The sequence below is a fragment of the Saccostrea cucullata genome, unplaced genomic scaffold (assembly GCF_032062105.1).
Source record: "Saccostrea cucullata isolate Sc308-1 unplaced genomic scaffold, CSIRO_AGI_Scuc_v1 ctg4, whole genome shotgun sequence".
Classification (NCBI taxonomy): domain Eukaryota; kingdom Metazoa; phylum Mollusca; class Bivalvia; order Ostreida; family Ostreidae; genus Saccostrea; species Saccostrea cuccullata.
Genome location: NW_026920828.1, coordinates 1,613,117 through 1,627,688, shown reverse-complemented (window position 1 = coordinate 1,627,688; position 14,572 = coordinate 1,613,117). Strand labels below are relative to the sequence as shown.

The 14,572-nt window shown below is 34.7% G+C and overlaps 1 protein-coding gene across 1 annotated transcript in view; it reads left to right on the top strand.

Annotated features, from left to right (window-relative positions):
- Positions 1–14,572, top strand: part of LOC134258360 (ras-specific guanine nucleotide-releasing factor 1-like) — an 81,861-nt gene that overhangs the window by 25,384 nt on the left and 41,905 nt on the right. Inside the window, exons 3-9 of the mRNA XM_062740886.1 lie at positions 2,885–3,000; positions 6,106–6,253; positions 7,344–7,421; positions 9,970–10,223; positions 10,466–10,545; positions 10,824–11,017; positions 11,481–11,591. Coding sequence (XP_062596870.1) covers positions 2,885–3,000; positions 6,106–6,253; positions 7,344–7,421; positions 9,970–10,223; positions 10,466–10,545; positions 10,824–11,017; positions 11,481–11,591 — 981 coding nt within the window. The remainder of the gene's footprint in view (positions 1–2,884; positions 3,001–6,105; positions 6,254–7,343; positions 7,422–9,969; positions 10,224–10,465; positions 10,546–10,823; positions 11,018–11,480; positions 11,592–14,572) is intronic.

Below are 14,572 nucleotides of genomic sequence, written 5' to 3'. Positions count from 1 at the left end.
ATCTGAACCTCGGAAATCTGAACTTTTATTCTTTTAGTGACCAGGCTTTCAGGACATTAGTGGTTATACTTTTTATTTCCAATCTTAGAGCACCTTTAGACAAAGTGTCTGATTTTCAACACTCGATCTTTTAGCCTCACTTTCATATTCAGTTCGATTCAGTTTGGGTGATTTCTAGATGTTAGTTTATAAATTAGAGGACATCTTTGGTATATATAAATTGTTTATTGTGAATATTGACTAATTTTAATTTAGTTCATATTAGAAACACTCTTCTTTTTATAATATTCTTTTTATCAACAATCTATAAATTCTAAATGTGAAAAATTTTATCCAATTTCATAGATTTTAGAAAGAAACACCATATAGAAGGATATAAGTAATCTGCATAAGAAAGAGTGAACATTTTATGCAGTTTCTTTTGTTTCTTAAACAAAGTCCTCAGTATTAATTAAATTGTAGCATAATGTGTTATGAGTTCATATCTTATAATTATAAGATTTATAAAATTGATTAAAGTTGGAATATAGGGTTTCTCTATCTTCACAGAATTGATTTTTTAAAAATTGAATTCTCTCACCAGAATATGACATTATGAATGTAAACAATTTAGTGTATTTGTTAACATACAAAACAGAACTTTAGTGTACAATATTAATACTTACAAGGCAAAATCTTAGTGTACAGACCACATATGGCAGCTAGAATTTTACCATACAAGATGTAATTTTAGTGTATCGCAGAACTTAGTGTATTTGTAGGTAGAGCAGAATTCTAGTCTACCAAAGCAGAATTTTAATTTATCCCCTGTTTATCCTCTTTATCCCGTAGATGTCACTCATTATAGATATTTCTTTGATATCACACAGTTCAGATGTCACAATGGGTTTTGTGTTAAGGTGATGAAGTAAAATTAAGCAGAGTCCTTAATTTATAAAAACAGTGTAAAACAATAATTAAGTGATGTGTAAAATGATAAAAAGACTTATCTCCAATGTTTTGTGGTTGAATATGATTTTTATCCAACCCCAAGGCTAAAGGATAAAAACCTACACAACTCATTGGATAAAATTCATATCCAACCACAAATCATGAGTATAAAAAAAACAGAATTTTAATGAACCATATAAGGCAGAATTTTAGTGTATAATTTTAGTGAATCAAATGGGGCAGCATTTTAGTATACCATATAAGGCAGAATTTTAGTGAATCATACATGACAAAATTTTAGTAAATCATATAAGGCAGCATTTTAGTGTACCATACAAAATGGACCTTAAATGTACCATACAGGACAGAATGGTAGTGAATAATAAAGGGCAGAATTATAGTGAAGTGAATCATACAGGGCAGAATTATAGTGAATCATACAGGGCAGAATTTTAGTGAATCGTTAATTAGTGAATCAATCAAGGCAGAATTTTAGTGAATCATACAATGCAGAATTTTAGTGAATCATACAGGGCAGAATTTTAGTGAATCGTTAATTAGTGAATCAATCAAGGCAGAATTTTAGTGAATCATACAATGCAGAATTTTAGTGAATCATACAATGCAGAATTTTAGTGAATCATTCAAGGCAGAGTTCTAATGAATCATACAATGCAGAATTTTAGTGAATCATACAGGGCAGAATTTTAGTGAACCATAAAGGGCAGAATTTTAGTGAATCATACAGGGCAGAATTTTAGTGAACCATAAAGGGCAGAATTTTAGTGTACCATATAGAGCAAAATTTTGATTCAATAAATATTTATTCAGAAAACTGACTAGAATGGGCAACAGGCAAAATGCCTATAAACAATGATGAATACCCTCTCTACACAAGAATTTTAGTGTAATATAAAGATAGAACTGAAGGGTACCTGATACAAGGTAGGATTATCCGATTTTTGAAAATGGTGTTTTTATCAACATTATTGACATGCTACAGTTTTATAAGTTTTATAAATATCCATTAATTGTTATCTGATGGAATAAATTGATAATTTAAGTGTTAAATGAATTAGTTTACACTAATGATTTAAGTATAGATAATGTTTGTAGTGATCGATTTAGTGTATATTTTATCAAATTTTCATTAAGAATTACAAAAGAATATATAATTTGGTTGCTGATCCTATGCAAAGATGTGGTTTCTGAAATTCTGAGCTGAGACTGTTAGAACCTTGAGTCAAGGTCATTTTGGCAAGTTCGAGGTCACTGACAGAAATAGTGTTCATTCAAGTCTAACTATCATTAGAAATGGACACTATCTGAGCATGTTCAAACACAACTTGATTTACTGTTTACTGCTCTGTGAATCATAATAAAATTTATGTGGCGGTTAATAATGTCTTCTTGTACAAATGCAAGCCACATCAATGTGGGTTATTTGTCTTGCAGGTGAAGAAATAAATTAATAGGTTGTTTATTCCACTTGGAGGTCAAGCCGAAGGTTAATTAGGGTTTATTTGTTTGTCACCTTGCATTATGACTTTTATACAATGAAAAAATTTATGTAATACATAGGCCTTCATACTAGACTAACTGTATCTAAACTTGACACTTGACAAGATCAACTAGACTGGTAAAAACAGCTGATTCTGTCACTGACGACAACCTGACCTTTGACATAAATAAATAAATTAGCTATAATGCTTGTAAGCTATACTTCAGATTTTTGTAAGAATTTTGTGTAATAATTTGCTAACCTTTTTCCCAAAATTGTTATTGATTCAAGTAAAATTTTACTTGTAGAAACTTTAAAAAAAATTAGCTAGGTGATATTTCAAGAAAATTATTATATTTTTTACTTGAAATTTATTCAGTTCAGATGGAGAAGAAAGTTTAGTTATAAGAATTGCAGTTGACTTTGATCACTTGCTGTTGTTTTTTATTTCAGTATTGCTTTACGATTACATACAAGAGCCAAAAAAATGAGATCACACGACAGATTGATTTCCGGACGGACACGGAGGTGGAATGTAATGCATGGATTGACCATGTCAAGCGTGCCCCGTAAGTATTTAGAAACAGAAGCATTTGGTCATAGTATACAGTATATGTGGAATGACATGTTATAAATGGTCACTTTACAATTATTGCTGTTTTTGAGGTCAGTATGATGATTTAATGACCAGATGAGTACAATATTGCACTTCAACGGGTGGTTAGATAATTGCAGTAACTGAGAAAAAACCAGCAGTAATTGTTTTATTATATTATTTAGTGATGAAGTAATTTACAAACCCAGTAAAGCAAGCTTTGCTTCTTTCTTGGTTGTTTACAATTTGTTGAAGTCCAAGTCAAGTGCGGCGACAGAAGGGGATTAAAATAAACCTCACCCAAAGCTGTATCAATTTAATTTTTTTTTATCTGTTTTGTGGTGTGATATAGAAAAGAATGCAGGCTTAATTGTCACTTGAAAATCAGGTGCCAGTTAATAAGGATTTATAATCAGTTGCCGAAAATTAGACATACTTGTTTTTTTTGGGGTGGGGTGGGGATAGGGGGTGAGGGTCTACATGAGGCACCGTTTTGGCATTTACTGTCATGAATTCGTTTCACCTATTCAAATAGTGATATCACCTTTTCTGAGGGAGTTTCTAAATTTGGGATATCACCTATTCAAATAAGTGATATCAGTCCTGATTGAATAAGCAATATCATCTACTGCATATGTACTGTACTGTGTACATAATTTTGCATAGGTTTTGGCTCAGGTCATCGTCGCAAACCACGGTCAAAATGTACGATCCTCTCCCATTCTGGCCGTGGTTGAACGAGGCGAGAATTCTTCGTACCTCATTAAAATATTGACCAATGCGAGTAAAGCATAGTCGGAAGATGAACTTTATCGCGACCTTTCAATATCCAATCACAGTAAAGGAAATATTTCTTGTATACTGTTGACGTCAGTTATTGATTTCAGTTGCGATGGAAACAAAACTTGCCACTGACTGAATATGACGTCACAATAAAGAGGCGTAAATATTCAAGATTACGACACTTTTTGTGATCAAGCAGCCACGGGTAGGAGAGAGGTATATGCGGACTCCGGACCGTGGCTTGAGACGATGGGCTCAGGTTTGAGACATAGAATCTAAAATATCTGTACAAAAATGTGAACTACAGCTTAAAACTACCCATTAAAACTAAAAAAAACATCATCAAGTGTCAAAAACATTACACAGAAGATAATGTAAATTGCTCAAAATTTAGTGCAATCAATGGATATAGAGTAAAATGTTGGCATTATCATGGATTAGTGCTACACCTGTTCCTGCAGTATATTCTATTTATATTAAATGAATTATTATTATATTAAATTTGAATTTGTAATATCACTAATTATTCTTTATGAATTGGTGATATCACCTATTCGAATAAGAAATAGCACTTATTTGAATAGGTTATATCACACTTATTTGATTAGGTTATATCAAATACAGTCAAACTTTGTTATCTCAAACCTGATGGGACTGAGAAAAAACTTCAAGATGTCTGAGGATTCGAGATATCGAAGGTTAAATATAGTTATAGAATATGACTGGTTAGGACTTCCAAATCACTAGGACATATCCATGGTATTCGAGATACCGGAGTTTGAGATACTGAAGTTCAACTGTATGTGATATCACCTATACAGTTTAAGAATTGGTGATATAGGAGATACATTGTATCATCTATTCAAATTAAATACAGTAAAACTAATGTCACAGTGGTCACCTTTATCCAGTGGTTACCTGCCCTATGCATTGATTTAATTTATTTCCTCCCAATGAATTTTCCTATATAATGTAACTCTGTTAAGCGGTTACTTGCTTAACTCAATCAGTAGTCATCAAATTTCAAATAAAAAAACTGTTTTACCGTGTAAAGAGGTACCATTTCATCCAATCAGATTTGGAGTCAGTTGACTCCAAATTTTTGTCACTAAATTTTTGTCACTTATAGTTAAATGTGGAGAGATAATGGGAAAAAAGATTGGCCTAATTAAAACCATGCATTTAAAAAATCACATAATTGACTGATACCACTAAATGACAATAAATTACCAAAACAGCGCTTCATAGTTCTGGTTTAAAAACGAAGAATTAATGTTAATATGTTCATCTGGTATTAGTACAAGAGGCAGGTAAAATAACTTTTTCATTAAAGTTCTCAATCTCTAGAAGAAGAGTAGAAAAATAAAGTAGAGTAAAAGTAGAATAATGTATGAATCTATACAAGGGTATTTAGACCAGTTTAATGAAAAATTAAAATGCCACCTTAAAAAGGAATAACTTAATTAAAATGGTTCTACAATGTGAGATCTCAGCCAATCAGAGAATTATGAATTATTCATAATTAGATTCAAATCTGTTCAAGCATGCTCATTCAATTGTGGCAATGTACAGTGTCACTGTTGATTCTGTAACAGGGCTGTTGTACGGTATTGTTATGTAACTGATATAAAATGCTATATATTAGGAGTGATTGCCTTTCAGTAAAAAAGCATAGTTACTGAGATTTTGAAAATTTGAAAGATCACATTTTTTCTAGTTGATTTTGGGATATTCAAAGAAAGACAACTCCTGGTAATATGAGTAAATGAGTAATAGTTCCAACATCTCTCGACATCTTTCAGTCAAAATTTTTTCCACCAAAAAACTACTACTTACCCTTTTTTGACCTATACTGTACTGTGCCTTTTGAAAGGGGGGGGGGGGCTACACCTTCACCCCAATGTTCAATGCCTATATTATGTCTATCTTAGCAAAAAAAGTGGGGGGGGGGTTTAGCCGATGCCTGTATTATCTTGTCAATATATTTATTCACTATGTGAATATATGAATTACCCATGAAATTTATATGCTCCCACAAGTGAACAAAATTTTGACTACCCACAAACATTAACTCACTTGACTTTAAATGATTCCATATGCTATCGGAGAGATATGGTAAGTCAGATTCTTTGACATGTATACGTAAAGTAAGAATTTATTGATTCATTGACATGTAAAGTAAGGATTTAGTGATTCTTTGACAGGTTTAGTAAGGAATTAGTGATTTTTTGACAGTTATTCTAAGGATTTAGAGTTCTTTGACAGTTATGGTAAGGGTTTATTGATTTTTTAACAGGTATAGTAAAGTACTGGAGCAAAGAGAGGAACTGGAGCAGAAGCATCTTCATCTGCTGCAGATTTTGGACAGTGAGAGACAAGCCAAGTGGCACTATGTCCAGCAGACTGAGGAGTTGGCCACATCAGTCAAGGAGCTGAGGACAGAGGTAGGGCCAATCTATAGGTACTGGGGGGATCCTCAGAGGTATGATACACACATACAGGGGTATCCAAATATAATCAGTGCATGAGGGAAAGTCCCACACATGATACACACATACAAGGATATCCAAATATAATCCATATATGAGGAAAATTCCCACCCATATGATACACACACATGCAAGGATATCCAAATATAATCCGTATATGAGGGAAATTCACAGGTGATACACACATATGAGGGTATCCAAATATAATCCATATATGAGGAAAATTCCCACACATGATACATGCATACAAGGATATCCAAATATAATCCATATATAAAAAGGAAATTCCCACACTTAATACACACATACAAGGATTTCCAAATATAATTCATGAATGAGGGAAATTCCCTCACATGATAAATAATGCAAGGATATAAAAGGGAAATTCCCACACATGATACACACATACAAGGATTTCCAAATATAATACATATATGAGGAAAATTCCTACACATGATACATGCATACAAAGTTCACAATCAGGACATTGAGGGAAAATATTATGATAATTTAGAAACTAGACTGATTTACTGAATTTGCAATACAGCTTTATTAGCTGACATCCACTAGCATTTTCAGAATTTTAAAATATCATGTACCTATCTCAGTTCAAAGGTACAGTGGACCTTCAGATATCGGGACCCCAGATATCCGGATGCTTCAGTATCCGGACGATATTTCATAGGAACAGAATTTTTAAATATTATATTTTGTTGTTTAACTGGTGATTCAGGTATCCGGACGCTTCGCATATCTGGACAAATTGGAACCAAAGCGTCCGGATAAATGAGGCTCCATTGTACATATTTTTGTAATACATGTATAGGAAAGTGATTTTTAGATATTATTTATCCTTTTGCAAACTTTCAAAGCACTCTTTTTCAGGAACTGTCTTTAATTTAAGTTCAATTTATTGAAGATGGACACAGCATAATTAAAGTTTAAATAAACTTAAGAATCCAGCTTAAATGTTCTTGTTTTATTAAAAAAAACTTGTACTTTATTAAAGTACGGTAAAATTATTGAATAGATAATTTATTTTCAGCTACAGAAGTACAAGAAAGAGAGAGTGTCCACCAATAAAGTAGAGGAGGAGACTGACGAAATCAAGAAAATCAAAAAGGTTGGAGGAACCTTAATGTAGCAGTATTTAAATCTGTTAAATATAGCAATCTGATTAAAATCCGATCTTTGTTACACTCCAAAATTCTGCTAGTTGCTGCACAACAACCATCAGAATTTTGGAGCATAACAAAGATCTGATTTTAAACAGATTGGTGATATATATGGCAGCAAGCATGCTAAACTGAAAGATTTATTACACTGATCAAACCTGGCAGGAGTTATCTCTCTTTGTCAGGTATATTTATTTGAAAAGACTGAAAACATAACGTTTGTAGGGTTAAGTTTTATCTCCCAAAGTCAAAAGTTCAAGTGTTTGAGCTGTTCTGATCAGAATTTGTCTGTTTTCTGCTCTTGCTGTCATTGTCAACTTTTCACAATTTCATCCTCTCAGCTAGGAATCAATCGACCATTCTCAACCAAACATCTTGGCACAGCTAGAGTATCAGTGGATGAATGGAATTAGAGTTTGTTCAGAATAGAGAGCCAAAGTCTCTTGAAAGAGGAGATATTCAAGAAAAGACAGAAAATAGGGTGGCTGTCATAAAAAAAACGCCCATGAAAACCATGGGGCCATCAATGCTGAATCTTAATTTTTGTAAACTGATGTGCTGCATAACCTAAAGTTATATATTTTGAATAAATATAAAATACATGGTTACTGTCTTGAAATATAAGCGATATTTGGGCGAGGATAAGAAAACGTGATAGAAGGCAAGGCTTACCGAGCCCTCTTATATTTTTGACCTGAGCCCAAATATCGCTTATATTTCAAGACAGTTATTATGTATTTTGTTTATCCTGAAACAAAATTTTACATTTGAACGTCCAAAACTAGCTATTAGGCACATCTCTGCAGTTGAAACTATGACGCCATGGCGTAAACATTGCAATATACATGACGTCACAATGCTTTTAGAACGTCGGAACACATGCACAAGGCTTTATTAGGGCAGTGACCGGATAAAGCTTTGGTTTATTAGGTTACCTTTATTAGGTCAATGCAAGGGGTAGTTGCAGGATAAACTATAATTATGTGAAGACCTTTTAACAGAGTGTAGATTTTAAATTTGTTCTTATCATAACCCCCTGGGAGTAGAATTAAGCTACAATAGGGAAACAAGAAGTTTTACGATGTAAATTATAAGAAAAAAGTAATTTAAAATCACAATTCTTCTGTAAACAATTTTTCAAAAGCAGGACCATGATAAGATATAATACACAAGTGTACACAAACCCAATTCGTGTATGCTTTTTGATTCAAGTTCTGGTTACTAAAAAATTTCTGGCCCATGGGATTTCAGGTAACTTGGCACACAAGTAAGGTATCAAAAGATTTACTTATATCAGTTTTTGATTTCATAATGTACAAAAGAAAATTCTGTGAAATTCTTTCAAAATGCTACTCTATTTTGGATTACTTAATTTGTGACTCCTCTTCACAAGCTTTTTGTAAATGAAGTGAATCCAAAATACATGACAAGCATTTCAATATAACTTGGCACACAGAGCTACGTATACTTGGTTATATTGGGTGGTTACATTTGTGAAATTCAAAATGCAATGCCAAATACAATTTTGCCATGTATCAAAATTGAAGCAACGAAACGTAAGTGTCGTCCTCCGGAATTTGACGTACCCGGAGAGGTTTTTAGGTCACATAATCAATATTTATAGAAGGCGGGGCTATCGATCCGCGTCATTGTTGACATCTCTCTCTCTCTATCCCTCTCTCTCTCTCTAAAAAAAACGAATATGTGTTTAGCATTTTACAGCGATGTCAATATGAAATTATTTAAAAATAGTGGTGACACGCAAAATTAAAACAAAATATGTTTTGCTAATTTCTCAAAACGGCAACCAAACACGCTCAAAGATATGATTTACAATGAGGTCAGATAGAAGTATACAATGTAATTGCTTTCACGAGTACACTCGCAGGTGGGCATCACGTGATGAATTGTAATGTTTAACAGGTCAATCGCAGTCATAACAATGGAAGCGAGAAGTTTGTTTTGAACATGTTTTTTGTTAAATTAAGTATGGGCGCACGTTTGTCGGCATTTCTCCTTTTAATATAACATTATTTTGTTCAATATACAACTACAGTTTTCTTAAGAACAGCCGACAAACATGTGCTGACTATGTATTCAGATGATGAAAAAGGCGTGACCCTGATTATGTACAATTATATATTCAAGAAATGTTCAGGCACCATGACTTCGATATTTATTTAGTTTACTCAGAAATAGCGTTTTAAATTCCCATCCGTACCATGAGTACATGGTTAAGATATCGGGGGTTTACACGATTGAAAAAAATAAACATTTTATGAAAATTAAATTTACAGCATTTTTCCATTAGCAGCACATTTGGTCAGGTCATAAAGATTTAAGTTTTTGACCTCTAATGATAGGATCTGGGACATCAATAAAGAATCATATAAAAAAAATGATGCAGGTGAGTTTTGTGGCCCATGGTCCTTTTTTTCTTAAAGACATTATTGATTCTGCTTTTCGTAATTGTTTTAAATATTTTAATAATTCTAGGTTCAAAGTTTTTTCCGTGGTTGGTTGTGTCGGAGACGGTGGAAACAGATTGTGGAGTTGTATATTCGATCTCCCCACGCTGAGAGTATGAGGAAGAGGAACAGCATCGTGTTCAGTATGGTGGAGTGTGAGGAGGAGTACAACAGACAGCTGTCCACCCTCGTCACCTGCTTCCTCCACCCTCTCAGAATGGCTGCCTCATCCAAAAAACCACCAATCACCCACGAAGATGTCAACTCCATTTTCTTAAACAGGTACAATAAAACATGCTTGTAAAGAAGACAATGCTAGGGGCAGGGGATTTTGCTTCATTGTAAGTGTAATTTGTTATATACATTATGTTTGGATATATTGTTGATTTGTTCAGTGGATGTCAGGAGGGGTGAGGGGAGTTTACTGAAAATTTATCTGTGTTGATGCAGGTGAGAAAACTGTCCATAGAACTATTGTTTGTATTTTGAGTAACACTAAATTATTTATCTGCATCTTTTTTCAGTGAAACCCTGCTCTTTTTACATCAAATTTTCCTGAAGGGATTATGTGCCCGACTGGAAAATTGGCCAACCCTTGTTCTAGGTAGGTTTTTCTTTACGACCGAAATTTTGCTAGTACAATTTTTTCTCAGAAAGTATATTTTTTTGGTGATAACATAACTAATAATGTTAATGTATATCATATCTTGTATACATGCAATTTCTACTCGCTTGAGACTGAATGCTTTTTGATTTTACAGGCGTCTTGTTTGATATGAAAATTTCTATAAGTGTAGGACTAAGTGTTTCTATTTATTTTACAGGTGACTTGTTTGATATGAGAATTTCTATAAGTGTAGGACTGAATGTTTTATTTTGCAGGTGACTTGTTTGACATGCTCCTGCCAATGTTGTGTATTTACCAGGAATACGTTAGAAATCATCATTACAGTCTGCAGGTCCTAGCAGAATATAAACAACGACCAGAATTCAACGCTCTCCTGAAACGATACGAAGAAAAACCAATGTGTGAAACCAGAACCCTAGAAATATTTCTCACCTACCCTATGCATCAGGTGAAACTGTTTGGTGGTAACTGTACTGATAAAACTGAGATCAAGAAAGGGAAGGGTGTCCTATAAACTCATAACCTTGACCTTAGATTTAAAGTAAACATGGTGGCAAAACTTTGGAATATGATTAAAAGGGACTAATTTGATTATGGGATAAAGAATCCTATTCCAAATTGTTAATCTCTTGTCACATTGATGCAGAGTTTCAGTTTCTAGTGCTTGGGCTGGGATGGATAATAGACTGATCGAGAAACTAATAATACTCAGGCCTATGGAATTTCCATTTATCAACATCATACATACATAAACATTTTGCAAATCTAAATTCAGCATGTTAAATATTGTTTTAATCCTTCAAAAAACTGTTTGTTAATTTTCTCCAAAAATTTCACAAAAAATTGTTTAACCATATTGATTAATCAGGATATATGTGAAGGTTAATTTAGGACTGCATATTCCTTTCTAGATTCCTCGATACATCATCACCCTCCATGAGTTACTGGCCCACACCCCTCACGATCACGTCGAACGGAAGAGTTTAGAGTTTGCTAAGAGTAAGCTGGAAGAATTGTCTAGGGTGAGTGTCTACAGGCTGATTTTCTGTACATACTGTGTGTGATTGTCTAGGGGAGTGTCTACAGACTGATTACATACTGTGTGTGATTGTCTAGGGTGAGTGTCTACAGACTGATTACATACTGTGTTTGATTGCCTAGGGTGATGTCTACAGACTGATTACATACTGTGTGTGATTGTCTACAGACTGATTACATACTGTGTGTGATTGTCTAGGGTGAGGTCTACATTTACATACTGTGTGTGATTGTCTAGGGTGATGTCTACAGACTGATTACATACTGTGTGTGATTGTCTAGGGTGAGTGTCTACAGACTGATTAAATACTGTGTGTGATTGTCTAGGGTGATTAAATTACATACTGTGTGTGATTGTCTAGGGTGATGTCTATTGACTGATTACATACTGTGTGTGATTGTCTAGGGTGAGTGTCTACAGACTGATTACATACTGTGTGTGATTGTCTTGGGTGAGTGTCTACAGACTGATTACATACTGTGTGTGATTGTCTAGGGTGAGTGTCTACAGACTGATTACAAACTGTGTGTGATTGTCTAGGGTGAGTGTCTACAGACTGATTACATACCATGTGTGATTGTCTAGGGTGATGTCTATTGACTGATTACATACTGTGTGTGATTGTGTAGGGTGAGTGTCAACAGACTGATTACATACTGTTACGTTTCACGAAGTGTACCTGTGAAATTCGGGTTAACTCTTGTTTACAAGTTCGGAATAAATGGACGTTGAACCCGATGTTATCTACTAAATATTTGTCAATGAACAGTTAACATAAGAAATGAACAATAATTTGAATTTACTTTATTAATTTATTTGTGTAATTTAATGACAAAGTGGTGTATTTTGTATGTTTTATATGGGTACAACGTTATTAATTAAGTAGGTAATTTTGATGGTTAAAACCCGCTAACTTATTGATTGCATTGATTGTGACGTAATTTAGGTATCTGATTGTCTCTTACGTCATCATAACAACTTTTGTCTATATAAACCAGCTGTTTGGGGTTTTACTTCAGTCGGCTGTTAGCGACCAGCACACAGCCTTCCCTGGTAAGGGAAAAGTGACCTAAGTCACTTTGGTTAGGTCACTTTGGGGAACGACTCCGTATACTTCGGTTATAAGACGGTACCAAGTCTATGTATACGAAACCATTAAGGGGAACCAAGTTTTTAGGAACGTTCCAGATTGACCATCGGTTGGTCATTTTTTTGTTAACCAAATAACGTTGTACCAACCAAGTTACAGTGTACCATTTTGTGTGTTTATAAGTGAACCATTTGATCGTCTTAATAAATGTTATAAACTTTTAACAAGTGTTATTCCTAACAAACATTATTTAAAGTAACCAAAAGTTGGTCATTACGTTAACCTATCAAGTGGCCGAAAATTGGTTATTAACCATTACATAAACTGTGACCAACGGAACCATCAAATCTCGACCAAGTAACCAGAAAACTAATAGCGGCCCACGAGTTTATTACACGATACCCTCGGTCCCGTTACAATACTGTGTGTGATTGTCTAGGGGGAGTGTCAACAGACTGATTACATACTGTGTGATTGTGTAGAGTGAGTGTCTACTGACTGATTACATACTGTGTGATTGTCTAGGGGGAGTGTCTACAGACTGATTACATACTGTGTGATTGTGTAGAGTGAGTGTCTACTGACTGATTACATACTGTGTGATTGTGTAGAGTGAGTGTCTACTGACTGATTACATACTGTGTGATTGTCTAGGGGGAGTGTCTACAGACTGATTACATACTGTGTTTGATTGCCTAGGGTGATGTCTACAGACTGATTACATACTGTATGTGATTGTCTAGGGTGATGTCTACAGACTGATTACATACTGTGTTTGATTGCCTAGGGGGAGTGTCAACAGACTGATTACATACCGTGTGTGATTGTCTAGGGGGAGTGTCAACAGACTGATTACATACTGTGTGTGATTGTCTAGGGTGAGTGTCTACAGACTGATTACATACTGTGTGTGATTGTCTAGAGTGATTTCTACAGACTGATTACATACTGTGTGTGATTGTCTAGGGGAGTGTCTACAGACTGATTACATACTGTGTGATTGTGTAGAGTGAGTGTCTACAGCCTGATTACATACTGTGTGATTGTGTAGAGTGAGTGTCTACAGACTGATTACATACTGTGTGTGATTGTCTAGGGGGAGTGTCTACAGACTGATTACATACTGTGTGATTGTGTAGAGTGAGTGTCTACAGACTGATTACATACTGTGTGTGATTGTCTAGGGGGAGTGTCAACAGACTGATTACATACTGTGTGTGATTGTCTAGGGTGAGTGTCTACAGACTGATTACATACTGTGTGTGATTGTCTAGGGGGAGTGTCAACAGACTGATTACATACCGTGTATGATTGTCTAGGGGGAGTGTCTACAGACTGATTACATACTGTGTGATTGTGTAGAGTGAGTGTCTACAGACTGATTACATACTGTGTGTGATTGTCTAGGGTGAGTGTCTACAGACTGATTACATACTGTGTGATTGTGTAGAGTGAGTGTCTACTGACTGATTACATACTGTGTGTGATTGTCTAGGGTGAGTGTCTACAGACTGATTACATATTGTGTTTGATTGCCTAGGGTGATGTCTACAGACTGATTACATACCGTGTGTGATTGTCTAGGGGGAGTGTCAACAGACTGATTACATACTGTGTTTGATTGCCTAGGGTGATGTCTACTGACTGATTACATACTGTGTGATTGTGTAGAGGGAGTGTCTACAGACTGATTACATACTGTGTGTGATTGTCTAGGGGGAGTGTCAACAGACTGATTACATACCATGTGTGATTGTCTAGGGTGATGTCTACAGACTGATTACATACTGTGTGTGATTGTCTAGGGTGAGTGTCTACAGACTGATTACATACTGTGTTTGATTGCCTAGGGTGATGTCTACAGACTGATTACA